Source organism: Plasmodium relictum (genome assembly GCF_900005765.1).
Source record: "Plasmodium relictum strain SGS1 genome assembly, chromosome: 14".
Classification (NCBI taxonomy): domain Eukaryota; phylum Apicomplexa; class Aconoidasida; order Haemosporida; family Plasmodiidae; genus Plasmodium; species Plasmodium relictum.
In genome coordinates, this window is record NC_041692.1 from 1,868,891 (window position 1) to 1,890,329 (window position 21,439).

The window sequence follows — 21,439 nt, forward strand, 5'->3', positions numbered from 1 at the left end:
ATAAACAAAATATTTAAAATATACATTAAAAAAATTAAGCAAAAAAATGTAAAACAAAATTATAAATTATTGTAAAGAAAATAAAATGATTCAACAAAATAATTAGAGTATTTTTAAAATAGATATGAAAATGTGTAGATAATATTTATTTTCGTTTATAAATGTCAAAAAATAACTCATTTAAATGAGTTTAGAAAAAAAAAAAATAGAAATTATTAGGGCATATATCAATAATAAATAGTTATAAAAAGTTAAAAAAAAAAAAATTATAGACACTAGAATATGAATTTATATATATATATATTTTAAAATATAACGATATAATAGAATTTTTTATTTATTACAAAATTTTAAAAATTGCAAGATAAAAAAATAAAATTAAAACTTTGTATAATAAACTTCGTATTTATTGATCGATCCATTAATTTAAAATTTTTTTATTGCTTCTTATAGATAATGAAAAAAAAATTATATATTAAAGATATTTTCTTTCAAAATATTCTTTATTTTTGAATAAGCATTAAATATTATATTTAGTATTTTTCTTCTTAAGTATATTATCATGTTTGTATTTTTATCAATTTTATAATAATCTAAATTTCAGAATCTTCAAACTTCTTATTTTATTATACAATATATTTAAACAATACACTACACTATTTTTTAAATAAATTAATATATTATCACTTTTTTTTTTTTTTTTTTTGTATTAATCTTTATATAGTTATATTTATCATGACATTATTTTTTAAATACTGGAAATACTTATAAAATTTTATTATGTACTTATAATTTTGTTTTGTGTTGTATTAAATATAAAAGAGTTATTTTTAAGTAGATGAATACTAAGAGACAGTGAATTATTTTTTTAGTCTAATGGAAAACTGTACATTTTTTTAAAATTTATAAAATCATCTTTATTATTTTCATTAATATCTATCTTCATTAAGTTGAGGTTATTTTCATTTTTATTTACATTAGTTACTCCATTATTATTTCTATTATTACAACTGTTATAATTTATGTTTTCATGGATTGTCTTGTCATAACTTATAATTATCTACATCACTTTTTATTTTCTCATTTAAATTATTTGACTCATAATTAGTTATTAAATAATCTATAAACTTGGTGAAATTTAATTTTCTTTTTTTCGAATTTTTTAAAATATTAAAATTTTTATCCTTTCTATATCCAGGAAAATATTGCAAAACATCATTTTTTTTTTTTTTTCTTTTGTTTGCTTTGTTTTTTTTAGTTGTATCTTTTTCATTTTTATTATATTCACTTTTATTTACTGTTCCATTATATTTATTACATATATTTACATTTGTTATTTTTTTTTTCAATATGTCATTTTCATTATATTTTTTTTCAAACATTTTTTTAGAAAAATCACTTTTTTTGTTAATAGATTCATTTTTCAATTTTCTTTCTTCATATACTTCTTTAAATAATTGTATAAATTTATATGTATTCTTAAAACATTTTTTTTTTCCTCTTTTTTTTTTTCTTTTTTTATTTATGTCAAGTATGCAGTACCTGAAATATTTTTTTTTTTCAAATGAATTAAAAAGTAAGGAGCTTTCTATTTCTTCTAATGGATTCTTTAAATTATGTAAAAATTTATCCGTATCAAAATTACAACTGTTTTTTTCCAAGTTGTTACAAATTGGATTATTGGAAGATAACTTATCAAAATGATTATAGCTAGAAATTTCAAATTGTTTATTTTCAAGGAATATTGTTAATTCCTTTGGTTGTTTCCAATGGCAATTATTTAGTAAAAACCTGTTTTTTTTTGTTTTATTAGATGATTCCTTTTTTTTATCATTTTTGCTTTGTACTTCACTCAACATTGATGTATATATATTTTTTTTTTTTATTTCTTTTAATATCTTATTTAAGTCGAAATATTTTTTCTCATAATATCCGTTATGTTTTCCAATTTTTTTAAATTCTTTTTTCATATTAATATCGTTAATACTTATTCCTTTGTTGATAATATCATTTATTTCATTTTTGTTGCATATTTCAATTACTTGTTTCTTTTGATATTCTTCTTGAATATGTTGATGATTATTTATTTTTTTTTTTTTATCATTTTCTTCATTTTTTAATTTTTCATATTCATTATCATTATTATCTTCGTCTTTTTCCTGCTTTTCTTCTTTTTCATTCTCTTTTTTTACTTGTTCTTTTTTCTTATCTTGATTCAAGTCTTCATTTTCTTTATAATCTTCATCTTGTGTTTTTTTTTTTCTTTCATCTTTTTCATATTCCATTTCATTTTCTTTAATTTCTTTTTTTTTTTTTAAATATATGTCAAAATGATGCTCATTCAATTTATCCTTTTTACTTACGTTAATATACATATTATAATTACTTGATTTTTCTTTATATTCCACGTTTTTTATCTGATTATGCAGAGAATCAGTATTTGCATGTTTACTACTTAAAAAATTATTTGAAAATTTATGATTTTTGCTTTTAGTTACAATTAAATTTAAAAAAAATTGTGTTAAATTTGGTGATATTTCGCTTTTTAGAATTGATGACAGTGCTTTTTCATTAGGAATAAATTTCTGAAGGGAAGTACACGAATTAATTTGGTAATCATCAGAGTTATTTACATTTAATACATTGTTTCTTAATATATTAGAGGAAATCTTATTATTATTATTATTATTACCATTATTATCATCCTTATCACTGTTATTATTATTATTACTACCATTATTATCATCCTTATCACTGTTATTATTATTATTACTACCATTATTATCATCCTTATTATTGTTATTATTATTATTATTATTACCATTATTATTATCCTTATCACTGTTATTATTATTACTATCATTATTATCATCCTTATCACTGTTATTATTATTATTATTACCATTATTATCATCCTTATCACTGTTATTATTATTATTATTATTACCATTATTATCATCCTTATCACTGTTATTATTATTATCACCATCATCCTTATCATTATTATTACTATTTTTATCGTCATCATCCCTATCACTATTATTTTTATTACTAATACTATTACAATCATTTATATTATTGCTACTGCTATTATTGTCATTATTGTTATTTTTTTTGTATTCTTGTTTTAAAGAACTGGGAATTAATTTTTTATTATCATCTTTAGCATAACTGCTTTTTAAAAGTAATATTTTGTTGTCAACAATATGAGTAATAGGATATTTTTCAGCATCTTGATCAATTCTCAATTTTTTTTCCTTCTTTACTTTTTCATTTTTTACATTTAATTCACCAAAAATATTTAGTTTTGTATTATCATTATCTTTTAAGCTATCACCTTTTCCTTTTTGGTATACACCATTTTCTATATTATCTTTTCCATTTTTTCCTGAAATTGCAGAATTATAAAGTAAAAATTAAGAAATAAAATGACAATAAATATGAAAAAAAGAGAAAATGAGGATTATAAAATATTTAATATTTTTAAATATTTATTCTTTATATATACTATTCTTCTATGTATTCATATTAAATGTATTTAAATATATTTTACTATTACAAGAAAATTTTTTTTTTTTTTTTTTATAAAAATATTAATAATATCATTTATATTTAAATTATTATATATTATATTTTTATGCATTCATTCATATGTAAAGAAATGTTTTCTTTATTCTTATTATGCATATTTGTTGCTTTTAATATATCTTTATTAATATTAGTACTGTTACTACTACTATTATTATTATTATTATCAATTATACTATTACTATTACTGTTACTATCACTAGTACTGTTATTACTAGTACTAGTACTACTACTACTACTACTGCTACTACTACTGTTACTATTATTATTTTTATTATCATTATTATTATTATCATCATCATTATTATTATTATTTATACTACTACTACTATCATTATTATTATCTTTCCTATTAAATTTGTCCTTTACAGTACTAACATGATCACTATTCTTATTAAGGTTATTAATATTGTCACTAACAAAATTGATTTTATTAATATTAATATAACTATTGTTACTACTAGTATTAATATAATTATTTATTTTATAATTAATATTATTTTCATTACCGATATTATCTTTATTGTTTTCTTCATTATTATTGTTCTTTCCATAGACTATTTTTTCTACTTTTTTTAATTTATATTTATCTACAAATTCATCAAAGTATTTTGAGTAATTTTTCAGAATCATTTTGTAATCAATTAACTTAAGGATGGAATATAACCCGTATAGGTTTGATCGTTGTGAACAGCAAATTAAACAATAAGAATAGCCACTTTTTAAATTTAAGCACAAACTAGCATGATTCACGTTTCTACTAATTGTACTCATTCTAATATTGGAACCAAATTCCAATGAAATTTTTACGGCATATTCAAAGACATCTAATGCATACATATAATGATATAATTCATTTACTCTCATAAATCTTACTTTCCCGTAATCTAAGCCTTGATCTAATAATAACTTTGTTGTTTTTTCAGCATCTCTATGATGATGTTCACGAATTTCTTTTAAAATTAATTTTCTTCCTATATCACCTAAAGGCCTGTTAAATGAAGGAGTCCATATTTTATTAACATTGTACAATATGTTATCACATTGACTAATATGATATTTTTCAAAAACTTCTGCTTTTTTTCTTTCTATTTTATTTGATTCATTAGTACCATATTCCTCTTTTAATGACTGCTCATAATTTTCTTTTTCAATTTTACTTTTTTTTTCATTAAAATTATTATTATTCATATTACTACAACTATTGTAATAGTTTTTATTTTTTATTTTTCTTAATAAATAATTATTATTAATACTGTTTACTTTTGCTTGTTCCTTTTCCTCTTCTTCTTTTTTCTTTTTTTCTTGTAAAAAATTAATATATTCTTTTACATATTTAATATTATGATGTATTGCACATTCACATTCAACTGTTGCATCGACACTTTCAATTATTCTACTATTTTTTTTACATAATCTTAAGTTATTAAATATGTCTTTTACTGAATAAATACAAATAGGAGTTTTTTTAATACGCCTTGATTCAGTTTCTAAATTGAAAACTGTTCCACCTTTTTTTACTGTACCACCAAAAGTTTTTGCTTTTCTTGCTTTTTTGGGTTTTTTTGAAGAATTTCTATTAGACTGAGTTACCATTTTTTTTTGATCACTTGTATCGTTATTATTCGAACTATTAATATCATTACTATTTTTTTTATCGTTATTAATAACATGATTATTACTTAATGTTGAATTACTTGATAGATTACAATCTAAAATGCTATTAGATGGTGATACAATACTTTGGTTGCAAACTGTGTTAGAAATTTGATTTCTACTTGTATTTGAATTTTTCTTATTACTTGTACTGAAATTTGATCTAGTAGAATATTCAAATACTGAATTATTATTAGTAGTAGAAATGCTAACAGAATTTAATAGTAAGTTACTGTTACTAATCGAACGGGTTGGAAGCATAACATTATTATTAGGGAGATTGATGATTTTCTCATTAGAATTATTTGGAATATCCTTGTGTACTGTATTATTTATACTAATATCGGAGTTCCTAGAAATATTGTTTTGCATTTCTTCATTAAATAAATTGCCATTTTTGTTTTTTATATAATTTTTTTTTGCAATATTTTCAAAATTATTTTTATGTAAAATCTTCATTCTATTTAATATTTCGTTATTATTTATATAATTATTATTTAAAACAGCAATGTTATTACAATTTTCATATATACTATTACTTAAATTATTAATCATAGTATTATTATTGTAATAATTATTCGCATGATTTAATACTGAATCATAGTCATAACTATTTGTTAAATTGTTTGGTATATTATTATTGTTATAATTTTTATTTATTTCTGCATTAACATTGTATGAATTATATAAATTATTACTTATTAGCATATTAACGTTGCTATTCATATTATTATTTATTTCATTATTATTCATTAAAAAATTGATACTGTTTCCAATAATACCATTACCATTGTTATAAAGTAAAATATTTTCATTATTACCATTCATATTTTTTTGTTGTAGCATCATAAAGTTTTTATTTGAATAAATATCATTTTTTTCTACTTTAGAATTTCCAATGTTTTCTAAATTATCGTTTATATTCATTTTGTTTTTATACATACCCCTTTCATTATTAATAATCATATTTTTTTCAATTTTATTAATATTATTTATTTGTAAATGATGATTATCAACATTTTTATTCGCATATACAGATTTCTGATTTTCTATATTATATATTTCTTGATCATTTTGTTTTTCTACATTTCCCAAAGAAAAAGGAGTAACCAAGTTTTGTTTCATTAAATTAGACTTGTAAAATAAGTTAGAATCCTTATTTATATTACACTGTTTTATTATTTCATTATTAAAATCAGTCGAGAAATTGCTTTTTTCATTAGTTTTATTATTTTCTATCGTTTCATTCAAAGGATCACCAGCATTATAATTAATATTTGAGATAATAGTATTATCAAAAGTAATTTCATCATTTTTTTTATGTTCATTTAATTGCATATTTTCCAAAGTGTTACTTTTCTCATTTAATGTAATATATTTTTGAGTATTCTTATTATTTAATAATCCCTGGTTATATAAAAATAGATTTATATCTTCTTTCTTATTCTTTTTTAAAAGATATTCTATCCCATTAATTTTTACTTCTTCCTTTTTTGTTATATCCTCTTCAATATTATTCATTTCCTTTTCATCTTTTCTAACTATGTTCTCTTTATAATTATTTATAATACTATTTTCATTTTTTTTTTTTTTTTCCTTTTTATTTTCTGTATATTCTTCTATTGTATTCATAGATTCTTCACTTCTCCTCTTTGTATTTTTTTCTAATTCACATATTTCTTCTTCCCTTTTTTTTTTTTTTGTACGTTCGCATGCATTCATAATTACTTGTGTATTTTCTTTGTATGATTCTTCTTCCATTTTGATTTCATTAACTGTTTTTTCTTTATTTTTTTTTTTCTGTACATTATTTTCTATTTCATCAGTGATGTGATGTTCCCTTTCATTTTTTTTTTCTATTATCACACTTTTTTTTCCTTTATTTGCATAATTCGATTTCATGGAAAAGTTATTTTCATATACGTTTGAATTAACGCTGTTTTTATTTTCTAATGTATTGGATTTATTTTCCGTATTGTTCTCATGATAATTCATTAAATTGTAATAATCATTCATAGGAAGACTAACAGAATTAGTTAGCATATCTTTATTCAACTCTAAATTTCTTTCAGAATTATTATAACAATATTTAACAGGGTTGTTAAAGCTCATAAAATTATAAAACTCATTTTCTGCATAAACAGAATTTGAATAATTATTTTCCTCTTGGTTATTTAGTTTATCTATGCAATCATTTGAATTTATAAAATTTTTTAAAATAGCATCTTTTTTTACTTTTTTTTTATCTTTATCTTTTCCTACATTAGTAATTCCATTTATAGGAGCACTGTAAGAAGGAGCTTTTTTAGCATCCACCTGATTTTTTAAATTTACATTTTTTGTATTTTTAATACCATTATTATTATTATTACTATTGACTATTATATTGTTAGGATAGTTATAATTAACTTTTTGTTTGTTATCTAAACATTTGTTAAAATAATTATCCTTATTAATATAGTTTTCTATTCTCTTCTGATTAGGAAAAAAAATATTATCAAGACCATTATTACTGCAATTCATATTTTTGGAATAATCATAAATATTTACATTGTCATAATTATTATACATTTTATTTATATGATTTGAATAAGTTGGTGCTTTTTGATAGTTATTATTCTCTATGTTCATAGTATTATCATACCTATAAACGCTATTTATATTAGGTATGATATTATAATTAATACTATTAAAATTGTTATTGTATAAGCATATATCATTTACATAATTATTGGTTAATATTTTATTATAAGAATTCATATTATTTATATAATGTTCATTTTCAATTTTATTAGTTTCTTTATTATTATTTTTTGAATTATTAAAGCTATATGTATCATTAAATTTTATATTACAGTTGTTTAATATGTTTCCATTATTTTCTCCATTCATATTATCTATAGTTTTTTTAATACTTATATTTTTCATTTCGCAATTATTGTATTCTTTATGAAACATGTTTTTATCAATAGGAAAATGATTTATATAAAAGTCTCCACTTTGCTGTAGATTTGAATAATTCATTTTATTATCATTCATTATACTATAACTTATATTATTGAATTCTTTATTTGCATTTATATGTTTTGCTAAGTTAATATTATTGTCAATAATGTTTTTTTGAATATTTAAATTATTTATACTAGTGTTATTACCCATACTATAAGTAGAAACATCATTTAAAATAACATTATTTAAAAAGAAGTTATTAGAAAAATTACTTTGCATAATATCATTATTTATAACTTCATTATTCACTATCTCGTTGTTTATAATCCTATTATTAGATATTCCATAGTTAAAAGATTGGTTATTTATAACCCTGTTATTCAAAATTTCTCTGTTTAAAAATTCTCTGTTTACAATACTTTCATTTAAATACTCTCTTCTTAGGATTTCATTGTTTAAAGAATCATTATTTATAACTCCATTTAAATATTCATTATTCATAACTTCTCTATTAAAAAACTCCCTAGAAGGAATTTCTCTATTTTGAATTTCCCCGCTTAAATTTTTTGTGTTAAAAACTTTTATATTTGAATCATCATTGTTTGAATCTTCTTCACTTGAATCATCTTCGTTTGAGTTATCATAATTTGAGTTATCATCATTTGAATCTTCATCTGTATCATTTTCATTAGAGTATTTTTTATTTATATTTTCCTTTACTATTGTTTCATTATTCGAACTAATTTTATTTGAAAATTTATTTTTTATTGCTTTTTTTGAAATTTTTTTACTTATGATACCTTTATTTAAGATTTCGTCTTGCAAAATTTCATTATCTGAAAGTATCTTTTTTGAAATCGGTGTTCTAGAAATTGAATTATTTCTCATTTCATCATTAGATACTCCATCATTCGAAATTTTATTGTTTAAAACTGTACTGCTTGAAAATTCTTCATTTGATATATTATTTAAATTAAAATCATTTTTGTTATTAGTAATATTTTCTTTATCAGAAAATAATATATTAGAATTAATTTCCATATTGCTTAAGTTTTCCATATTTAAAAATTATATGAAGAACAAGAAAAAAAAAAATAAAATAAGAATGAATAAAAAATAAAAATAAAAACTTTAGATTAAAAGTGATAGAAAAAGTTTTAAACTAAAAAAAAAATGTAAATAACAATTATTTTTAATTAAAATGTCAATTTAATTTTTCTATTAAACTTATTTATAAATATATTGACTCTTCAAAAATTACATTAAAAAAAAAAAAAAAGGATAAAATAAAAATATGATATGTAAATATTGAAATTAGACAACAAATTTAAAAGATATTTAGACATAATATGTTGTATCATTATAATAATGTTTCAAAATTTAAAAATATATAAATATTTTTTATTTTATATATATATATATATTTTTTTTTTTTCTTTTCCGAATTCCCAATAATTTTAATTTAAAAAAATAATAAATAAAAAGTAATACAGCAAAAAATAAATATGAATTAAGTTATAGAAATTACCATATTTTCATCTTTAGAATTCATAACTAATATTCTCAAAAGTTAATATATATTTATTCTTTTTTTATATAGACAGATAAAAAAAAAAAAATAAATATTAATATGATAATTTTACTAATTTATATATACAAATTTTAAGATATAATAAAAGTTAAAAAATATGAAAACAATATATTAAAATAATATGTATATAAAAAAATATAAAATTTTCTTAAGAACAAATTAAAAAATTTTTTAGATAATCTAAATATAAAAAATATATTAGAAAAACTTGAAGTATAAAATATATATATATATATATAATATTAAAAAAAAAAGAAAATAATAATAATATAAAAACTTCCTATTTTGTATACTATAAATCTAATTAAATTTACATAACAAACAATTATTTTACTGTTTGAAATACTTATCTATTTTGTTTAATATATAATAATATGTTATATGAAAATTTGTTCATTATTTTCCAATATTTTTTTTTTTTTTAAACAATTTATATATATTTATTCTATTGTATAACTTGTAAATATATATATATATATATATATATATATATATTTATCTAGCTAGTTATTTAGTAATTTATTTATATAAATAAACGGCACTATTTATAGCCATATGATGCATAAAAGTATTTTTCAATTAAAATAAGGAATTATATAAAATAAAATATAGATTCCTATAAATAATAATTTAAAAAAAAAGCTAAATAGTTATGTGTAACATTCAGCCATTTATTTTATAATATGAAATGATTTTCTTTAGCTATATATTATATACTAATTAAAAAATGCAAAATCTAAAAGTGATAGAATTAAAAAAAATTTTAAGTTTTGATTTATATATGACAGAATATATTTTTATAAATTTATTCATTAGAAAAAAAAAATATGCACTTATAAGGTGGCATATATTTACATACATATATATATTTTTACATTATTTTTTTTTTTTTAAAATTAAAAATAAAAATGGAAATAAAAATATAAAAAATAAATTTACAATCTATTTAAGCTTGTACACTATTTTTTATTAACAAATCAACACACAGTAAAAAAAATTAAAAATAATTAATAAAGAAAAAGAGAATGTATTCTCTGAAACTTCTTTTTGTTATATTCTTATTGTGTTTTTAAAAAAAAAAATATAATAATAAATAATTTTTTTTCAAATATATATTATATTTAGAAAATGTATTTATTCAGATTTATATAAAAATAAATCTTCCTTAAATTAAATAGCTATATATAAAATTACTAATAAAAAAACTAATGCAAATATTTTGATTTTCTAAAAACAGCTTGATTGTTTTCATAAAAAGAAAAAAAAAGGTGGTTCATAAAACATATAATATATATATATTTATATATTTATTAAAACTCTATTATTTAAAACATTTATCTAATTATAAACCTACTTTTTTACTTCTTTAATCTAGATTTTTATTACAAAAATATATACTGGTATAAAAAGAATGTAATTATGCAAAAACTGCATGCAAAAATACTTAAAAACCAATAGAATAAAAATTGTATGCTTTAATTGATACATTTTTATATTATAGAAATAAATTTCATGAAGATAAAAATTACATAAAAATGAAACTATATTAAAAATAAGGTAAAATTATAATATTTCTACATTGATTTCATTTTGTTTTATAAATTTTTTTTTCTTCTTTTTTATCTTAGACATTAATTAAAATTTCTACATATACTGGAATATATGGAATTTAAAAAATTTTTTTTTTTATGATAATATAAATAAAAAAAAAAAAGATAAAAAAGAATTATGTAGGATTATTTCTTATTTTAAAAATCTAATTAATTAATTTTTTTTTTTTTTTATTATTATATAAATTAAAAAAATGAAGTTATTAAAATAAAAGTAGGAAGCAATAAAAATAAACAAAAAGTGTAATTATGAATATATAAAAAAAAAAAAAATAATAATAAAAATGTATAAGATAGAAAAAAAAAAATTAAAATGCAAAGAGAATTATTGAGCTAACTAAAATATTAAAATATGCATACTTTTTTTTTTTTTTATCATTAGCTTTTATTTTGTATTCTTAATAGGTTATATTAGAAAATGTATTTTTCATATACATAAAATGACAAATTCAATTTAATTTCAAAAATATAAATTTTTTAAATTAGCATGTGTATGCTTTAAAGACTTAATTATGCTTTTAAAAATGTAAGAATACAGAAAAAAAAAAATATTAAAAAACTTTTACTTATTTTTATTCATTTAAAAGATAAGTATTCTCCATTTTTTTTTTTTTTTTTCATAAAATATAAGCATAAAAAAAAAAATTTTAATTTTATTTTTGCTTTCATTTCCTCAAAAAAATTAAAAGATTAAAAATATATTAAAAAAATGTGCACGATGTGTTATATTGTGTATCTTCTAAAAATGGCTCTATTGGCATTTCACCTAGTTTTTTGCACTTCTTTTATTTAATATATGTGTATATGTGCATATGCATTATATACTATAATTAATACATTATTTAATTTTTTTTTTTTTTTTTTATAATATAAAATAGATAAATAATCGACATATACATTTTTTTCTCTTTATATAATCTTATATATTTTAAATTTTATAACTGTTTTTCATATATAATATTTTATATGTACTTCATACACAAGGATATAAAATATACACATGTATGAAGTACATGTGTACTTTGTACATTTATTTTTTTATACATAGGTATTTTTTGTACATGTGTATTATGAGAACTTGTATATATACATATAAACGGATATATATATAAATATATACATAAATATTTTTATGTATATATCCTTTTATATGTATATAAGTATATTTGTATATATATATTTATGTATATATATGTATATATATATTTATGTATATATATGTATATGTATATTTATGTATATATATGTATATATATATTTATGTATATATATGTATATATAAGTATATTTGTATATATACATTTATATATATATTTATGTATCTACATGTAATATAATTTTTTTTTTCTTAATTACGTAAGTTATAAAATAATACGTTCCTACAATTTATATTATTTTTTTTTTTCGATTTTTTTTTTATTTTTTAAAAAATAAATTAATTTAAATTATTTTCAAAAACACTACAAAAAAATTTTTTTTTTTTTATAAAAAACATGTTTTCATTTTTTTACCTCACTCATATATATATAAAATTTATTTTTGTGTACAAATTTGAAATATTTGTTTTCATCATTTTCAAATTTTTTTTTTTATTATCTATTAAATACCAAAAATTGATGTAACCTTCGTAGGAAAAAAATGAAATAATATATTCATGTGCATTATTTTTTATTAAATTAAATGTTGTCTAAATTATTAAGAAATATTTATATAAACATCCTAAACAATATAAACATATATATATTAAATGTATGCATACGAAAAGATATATAAGTATATATATATATATATATATATATACATATATAAATTTAATGAAAAAAAATAAGTATATGTAAAATTGTAAATTTAAGTGCATTAAAAAAAAAAATGTATCCCACGATAAAAAAATTTATAATTAAAAAAAAGTTTTTGCATTTTTAGAAATTTAAAAAAAAAAAATTAGTGAGTAACCAAACCCCTTACTACAACTTTTATAGTATAAAATTTAAATATAAAAGAGGGATATATAATTATTACCCCCTCATATATATTTGAATACTCTTATCTAATTTTTAACATTGTATTTTTTAATTCATGACATATAATTTATATACATATAAAGGTTATTCTGAGTACAATAAAAGGAAAATAAAAAAAAAAAAAAGATAAAAATTTTTAGTTTAAATATTTTAAATATTATATTTATATATTTTTTTTCTAAATTCATAAAACTTAACTACAAATTAAAAGTGCAAAACAATAAAAAAGCTCAATTATATTAAAAAAACTTAAATGAATTACGATTTTAAAGACTTATCTATATAAGGCACTCAATTTTAAATTATTTTTATTGAAAAAAGTAAAATAAAAGGAGAAATAAAAAGAACACAATTTTAAGTGCATTAATATAATTTTCTTTTGAAAAAAGTCATTGGAATTTTCTAAAAAAAATCAATTTTCACATTTTATTTTTTTAAAACAAAATTTAAAAAAAAAATACTACAATTGCATTATCTATTTATAAACTAGTTTTTCATTACTTAAAAAAGTTAAGGTTAGATATAATTGTGTGTTATCATAAGTTTCAAATTATCTCTAATTTTAAGTGAGATTTCAAAAAAAAAAAGAGAAATTGATATCACAATTGTTTGAAAAGTATTATGTACAATATGTATATAACTTTTTTGTAAAAAGTATTACCATATAATATTAATTTTTTACAAATGCTGCTTATATTTTCTTTATAATAAAAATTGCGAATAGATAACTGAAAAAAAATTATTACTGTATCTTCATAAAAAATGTTATTAAAATTTTATATATTTTTTTAGAAAGTATACATATGGAGTATAGATCTTTGATAAAAAATTTTCATTGTAAAATTTTTATGGATTTAAAATTTTATTAAAAAAATTAAATTTGTTACACAAAAAAAAAAAAAAATAAAAATAAATTTTTATAAAAATATATTTATAAAATAACTTCTATTTTTAATACAGTCCAAGGAAAACTCTTGAATAAATTCATTACAGTTTAAAAAAAAATAAAAAGAAATATATATATACATACATATATATATATATATTTTGTTTATCAATTTTTTCCTTTTAAAATATTAGTAAAAAAATTAATTAAAAGGTAGCAAATGTGTTATAAAAAATAACTGTATTGTTTTCATTTCTTTTTTTTTCTTTCTTCATAAAAAATAAGATAAAGAAATGATATAAGATATGAACATCTCAATACTTTTTTCTCACTTTAAAGAATATAAGTTAAGCAATATAGAAATTTTGTATTATAAAATAAAAATTAGGAATAAAATTTCAACTCTATGTTGTAATAAAAGTTTAAATAAAATAAACATATTGAAAAATAATTTTTCAACATTAGGGCAATTAACTGAAAGAAAAAAAAATATTGTAAATTTGGAGTCTGATGAAAATCTGAAATGCTATAAGAGAGTAAATATAAAAAAAATATTAAAGAATAACAAAAAGGAGGAAAATAAAAATGAAGAAAATATAACAAAAAGTAAGAAAGAGTTAAATGATGTAAATAAAAAATATGATTTTTCAAAAAATGATTTTATTCAATTAAGGAACCATGATATTGAACAAACAGATAAAAATAAAAGTGAAGTAGCAAATATAGTTGAAAAAAATAGTGATTTACAAAATAATAAGAAATTAAGTATCCTAAATAAAGAAGGAATAAATAAATTTAATTTAAATAATTCACATGAACAAAAAGTTATACATAATGAAAATATAAAAAATGCAGTAGACGAATTATTTTACACAAAGGAAAAAAAAAAATATTTAATGAAAAGAATTATTTTTAGAAATAATTATGACTATATATATTTGATTGATAAGTACGAAGAATTTAAAGTAAATGATGAAGATAACTTTTACAATTCTAATTATGACGGGAATTGTTCAATCAAATACATTAGAAAGGAGAATAATGAATATAATGAAAATTGTAATGAAACAAATATTGATGAAAAGAATAATAATTTATTGAAAAATAATAGTGATGAATGTTATTATTTCCATGAAGTTGAAAAAGAAAATAATGAAAATAATATCAATATGCAATTTAAGTTTTTAAATAATAATTTAAATATATCAATATTTTCAGAAATAGGAAAAAAAGATATACTAGAAAGTTGTAAAAGGAAAAAACATATGCAAAATGAAATAAACAAAAATAGTAATGCAAAAAATATTTTTAATAATGATATTTATTTTTGGTTAAAGAGAAAAGTTCATCGATCAGTTGATTGGAAGTTAATATCTTATAACCAAAATAGAAGTGATGATATACTAGATGTAACTGAAATGAATTGTGAAATTCAAAAAAATTTGAATGAATTTTCTGTTAATTCATCAGAAAATGATAATTCAAATGCTGAAAATGATTTAAAAAAAGAAAAAGATGAGACAAAAAATGATAAAAATCATATAAAATGTGATAAAGATGTTATAAGTGTTAAATGTAATAACAGCGAAAAAAAACATAATGAAAAATCAGAATTTTTACTAAATGATGAGGAAAATAATGAAATGTTCGGAATCAATGATAAAAATATAGAGAAAGAAAAAAATAATTTTAATAAAAACAAAGTAACCTATTTACAAAGGAAAATAGCCCCATCTCATTTTTTAAAGAAATTAAATATAAGTATGTTGGAAAATAACAGTAATATTCAAAATAAAATTCAAGATAAAGAAAAAGAAAATAATGAAAAAATTAGAAAAGTAAAGGAAGAAGAAAAGGAAAAACTAATTAATATTTTTTTAAATAATTCAGAAAATCTACAACCAAAAGGTCAAGAATATAAAATTTTTGAAAAAGAAAAAATTAATAATTCAGGAAAATGTGTAGATGCAAAAATGAATAATTTAGAAAATTCAGAAGATAAAAGAATAAGTAATTCAGAAAATTGTGTAGATGAAAAAATGAATAATTTAGAAAATTTAGAAAATAAAAGAATAAATAATTCAGGAAATTGTGTAGATAAAAAAATGAATAATTTAGAAAATTTAGAAAATAAAAGAAAAAATAATTCAGAAAATTGTGTAGATGAAAGAATGAATAATTTAGAAAATTCAGAAAATAAAAAAATGAATAATATGAATAGTGAAAAAAATAATGATATAATTTTAATTGACGAATTTGAAAATATTAAAGATGGCTATAATGTGAATGATATAAATGATAAAACCTATGAAGGAATAGTAGATAGTAGTAGAAATGTGTTCAAGAAACTAAAAGAAAATTACGAAATGTTCAAAAAAGAAAATTTGTCTCCATATATATTAGAAAATTGCGAAAAATATATAAATTATTACTATGGTATTGAAAAAGAAGAAAAAATAAAGGAATTGAAAAAATATATTGATTTAAATTTTTATGATGTAATTAAAGATGAGAATTTTACAATAAACGATTTCAATATGCTAATAAAAAGTAAAATAATATTTAATAAGGAAGAAGAGGCATTCAACTATTTTAATTTATTGAAGAAATATGATTTTAAAATAAATGTTGAAACTTATAATAGTTTAATGTATACATGCATTGTCCAAAAAAATTCTAAATTAAGTCGATTAATATATCTACAGATGATAAAAGATTTATTTACTCCAAATAAGAATACCTTTTGTATTTTAATTAAAGCGCATATATTAGATAATGATATTAAAAGCGCTTTTCATTTATATAGAAAAATGATTAAAGAAGAAATAGAAGTGGATCTACCTATTTATTCTACTTTAATAGATGGATTAATAAAACATAAATTACATAAAAGAGCAGAAAATTTTTTTAATTATATCGTAAATTATAAGCATGTTATTCCTGATGAAATTATGTATACAATTATGATTAAAAACTGCTCTTATAATGGAGAAGCAGAGAAATGTTTAAATTTTTACGAAACAATACTTTCTAATAATTTAAGAGTGACAGATTTAACTTTGATAGAAATCATTAATTGCTTATCTAAAAGAAATGATTATTTTCATAAAGTTTTTCATTTTTATAATATTTATCTAGCTAATGATATGAAAATTAATCACCGTTTAATGCTATATATGATAATTGCTTGCTCCAACAATGGTAATATAAAAAGATTAAAAGAAATTTTAAAAACGATGAATAAACATAAAATTAAAATAACTAATGAAATGTATTGCTATATTATCAGAACATTTGCGAATAACTGTAAAAATAAAAATATAACATTAAGTGAAAAAAACAATAACATTAAATATGCTTGGAAAATAATATATGACCTTTTCAAAAATAATAAGATTAATAACAATAGTATTAATTGTATCAATAAAAATTACGATGAAATAAAGAATGAAACTATTAGCCAATTGAATGATACTACTAGTAATGAAAATAACAACATAAACACAAAAATGTTAAATAGTATTATTTTATTATATATTAATTGTGACTATTATGAATATTCCATTAATATGCTAAAGTATTATGCATATTTTAATTGTATTCCTGATAGTTATACTTTTAAAATTTTATTTAAAATGTTATTTTTTAAAGTAAAAGATTATGGAAAGGTTATTTGTTTATATAATTATATGATAAATAATACTAATATCAAGCCAGATGAATCTACTTTTAATTTAGTTTTAAATTCAGCTATCAAAACAAAATCATCAAAAAACACATTATTTGTTTTGCGCCATATGTATGCAGCTAAAATTTATCCAACACCTAAAATGATAAAAAAATTATTTCATGTTGGAAGACATATAACAGAAATACAGTTACTAATTAATAGTATGATAAGTCAGCAAAAAAAAGATATCTATGAGGAAAATTTAAAAGAAAATCAACTAATTCAACTTAATATTGATGAATATGAATTAAATTTATTTAAAGAAGGAAAAACATTTAAAACAAAAACAGAGTTAGATCAGGTAAGAGAACAGTTTTTCAAGAAAAAACAAAGAATTGAAAAGGAAAAAAGAATGTCCAAAAATAAAAAATCTTCTGATTGGTTACCTTATGGTCAATATCTTCAAAACAAAAAAAAAGGAGGTGAAGCTTATGCAAAAAAAGTGGATAGACCAAAACCACTTATATTTGATTAAAAATAATACATATTTATAAATATAAATTAAAAAATATAATATAAAAAAAAAAAAAAATATATTATTTTTTAAAATAAAGAAATGCGTAATTTAATTTCATATATATATATATTATTTAGATATGATAAAACTTTTCTAAATTCACCTTTTTAAGCTTTATTTTAATTTATATTCATTTTATTAGTTTTATTTTTATATGATAATTTATTTATTTTTTTTTTTTTTCCATTAATATAACTTTATTTTCCTATTTTATTTAATTAAAATCCTTTATTTTTTTATTTTTTATTTTATTTCATTTTTTTTTTTTTCATGTGTATAAATTTTATTTAAAACTCAATATTAATATATTCCACATAAATATTTTAAATTATTTATTTTAAAAATTTTTAAAAACAAAAATAGTTTCATTATAATATTTATGCAAAATTGTTAAATAAAAAATATATTCAAAATATAAATAATTTTCTTTTTTTTCGTTAAAAAAAAAATAAGAAAACAAAAAAAAGGTAAAGTTAAAATAGATATATTAGATATAAATTTTTATTGTATATTAAATGCTAAATACTTAAGAATGAATTAATTCTTTCTATATATTTTTTTTTAATTAATTTATATTAATATCATTTAATAAATTATGGTCTAATAGATTTATTAAATAAGAATTTAAAATGTTAATTACCGAAATAAGTAAAAACATTAATACAGTTACATTATTATCTGTGTAAAATAAAATAAAAATTTTTAAAAGGCATAAAACAATGTCCATATATAGCAATTTCCTAAAAAAAAAAAAAAAATTATGCATAAATTTATTTTATTATTTATTTCTTTTCTACTGTTTTTATTATTACCACACAAAAAAAATTATCGTAAAGCTAATATGGGAATAGATATTATGAGCTGATAAAAATTTCTGAAAAAAAATAATTTTTTAATTAAATATAAGTTACTACAATTTAAAAATATGGAATAGTATTAATAATTATATATTTCATTATCTAAAAATTATAAAAATAAAAAAAAAAAAACTTACAACTTTTATTATATTAAGAATATGAAAGAAGGCCAAAAAATGGGACACATTTGCTATAAATTGTACATATGAAGGCGTTAAAGCTTTTTCGTAATTTATTTTATTATTATTTTTATTTTTTGTTATTTCTATTTTATTATTATTTTTTTTTTTTTTTTTAACATGCTCATACATTGAATCATATTTTATTCGTAAATTTTTTAATTCATAAATATTGTATCCATTTTCTTCATAAAAAAAACACCAACTGTTGTAATTTGTATATTTATTCAAAAATATATTTAATTTATTTTCATTAAAAGCTTCACTACTTCCTTTTAATGTTAAGTTTCTTAAAAAATCTAAAAAAAAAAATTAAATATGATGAATTTAAAAATACAAGTGTTATTTCTTTAAAAGTATATAAAAATAATGAGAATAAAAAATGAATACTCAAAGTAACTAAAAAAATTTGTTATTCTCATATATATGTATTTAATTTTTTATTAACTTACTTTTTACTGTTTTTCGTATATTATAATAAGAAGAAGATAAAAATTTTTTTATATAAGATAATGCTCTATTATAGGAATTAGAAAAAGGTTTTTTATATATTTTTATCAATGAACAAATAATAATTACTGAAAACCTTATTATAACAAAAAAATGAACTATATAATATACATAAATGAATAAACTAAAAATAAATAAATTTTTACTGTAATTATATAAATCAAATAAGAACAATAAATCACAAAAAATATTTAATTGATTAATTAATCCTGATATTGTTAAAAAAATATCAAATTTGCCATTGTTAATTGTATAATTATTATTTTCATATTGAATATATTTTAATAATTCAACATTTATAAAATCGTTTATATTTTTTAATTCGTCTATATTATAATTTCTTTCATCAAATCCTTTGATTTCATTTATTGAATCTTTTTCATTTTCTTCTATATCAATAACAAAGTATTTTTCATTAGAAAATAATTTTTCTCTTTCATTTTCATCCGCATACTTGCTCTCATTTTTTTTTTTTTTTCCTTTTTTCTTTTTTTTTAAACTATTAGTTTTGTCATGGTTTGTAAGAAATTTTTCATAAATTTTCTTTCTAATTTCTCTTAAACTATATTTTTTTACTAAGTCATGCTTAATAATATTGCTTAAGAATATATCAACGTAAAAAAAAGCAAATATGTATACATATATTATCAATGATATAGATTTACTTAATCCTTCTTTATAATTGCTTAATAATAGTATAATAATAGATATATAAAATGAAAAAAATAAAAAAATAATTAATAAATAAGATACACAAATTTTTATAAAATATTTCTTATTTAAAATAAAAGGACACGAACAAGTTTTCATTAAACTATTATTTAGACCTAGTTCAATTATTTCTGTTTCAGTTAGTACTTGAGAAATTAATGAATTGTTCATTTTATTATAAAAAAAAAAAATATATGAAATAAAAATATATATTTAATTAAAAAAAAATAAAAAAAATAAATAAAAAAAAAGTTTTACACTTTGACAAAAAAAAATTTACTTCAAAATTATTTTTTATAATAGAAAAAAAAAAAAAAAAATATATACATGTTCATGCCATTTAAAAATAAACAATAAATAACATTGTAATTTTTTAAATTGAAATTCAAAAAATTAAATTTCTCATTTTTTAAAACACTATTTATATTTATAAATTTTTTTTTTTTTCATAAAAATATTAAAAGGAACTTAAATTTTTTTTTCTTATTTTGTAGAGATAGAATACATACATATATTCATTAATTTCACGTACCATATTTATGAATTTTTTCTAATATTAAAGAGAAAGGTTATACTTTAAGCAAATATGAAGTACCTTTTTCAAGAAAAAACAATGTTTAGGAATAAATATAAA

General features: G+C 17.6%; 3 protein-coding genes across 3 annotated transcripts; 1 reads left to right on the forward strand and 2 right to left on the reverse strand.

Moving 5' to 3' along the window:
• Positions 1–1,043: 1,043 nt before the first annotated feature.
• Positions 1,044–9,252, reverse strand: PRELSG_1449300 (conserved Plasmodium protein, unknown function; the record flags this gene model as incomplete). Its single annotated transcript, XM_028679580.1, has 2 exons — positions 1,044–3,388; positions 3,771–9,252. 2 exons carry the CDS (start codon positions 9,250–9,252, stop codon positions 1,044–1,046), a joined length of 7,827 nt encoding a protein of 2,608 aa, XP_028535279.1.
• Positions 9,253–14,606: 5,354 nt separating this feature from the next.
• PRELSG_1449400 (pentatricopeptide repeat protein, putative) lies at positions 14,607–18,506 on the forward strand (the record flags this gene model as incomplete). Its single annotated transcript, XM_028679581.1, has 1 exon — positions 14,607–18,506. The coding sequence occupies one exon, from the start codon at positions 14,607–14,609 to the stop codon at positions 18,504–18,506; it is 3,900 nt and encodes a 1,299-aa protein (XP_028535280.1).
• Positions 18,507–19,113: 607 nt separating this feature from the next.
• Positions 19,114–20,976, reverse strand: PRELSG_1449500 (conserved Plasmodium protein, unknown function; the record flags this gene model as incomplete). The annotated part of the gene is made up of 4 exons (XM_028679582.1): positions 19,114–19,288; positions 19,361–19,422; positions 19,543–19,883; positions 20,037–20,976. The coding sequence occupies 4 exons, from the start codon at positions 20,974–20,976 to the stop codon at positions 19,114–19,116; spliced, it is 1,518 nt and encodes a 505-aa protein (XP_028535281.1).
• Between the last annotated feature and the right edge of the window lie 463 nt (positions 20,977–21,439).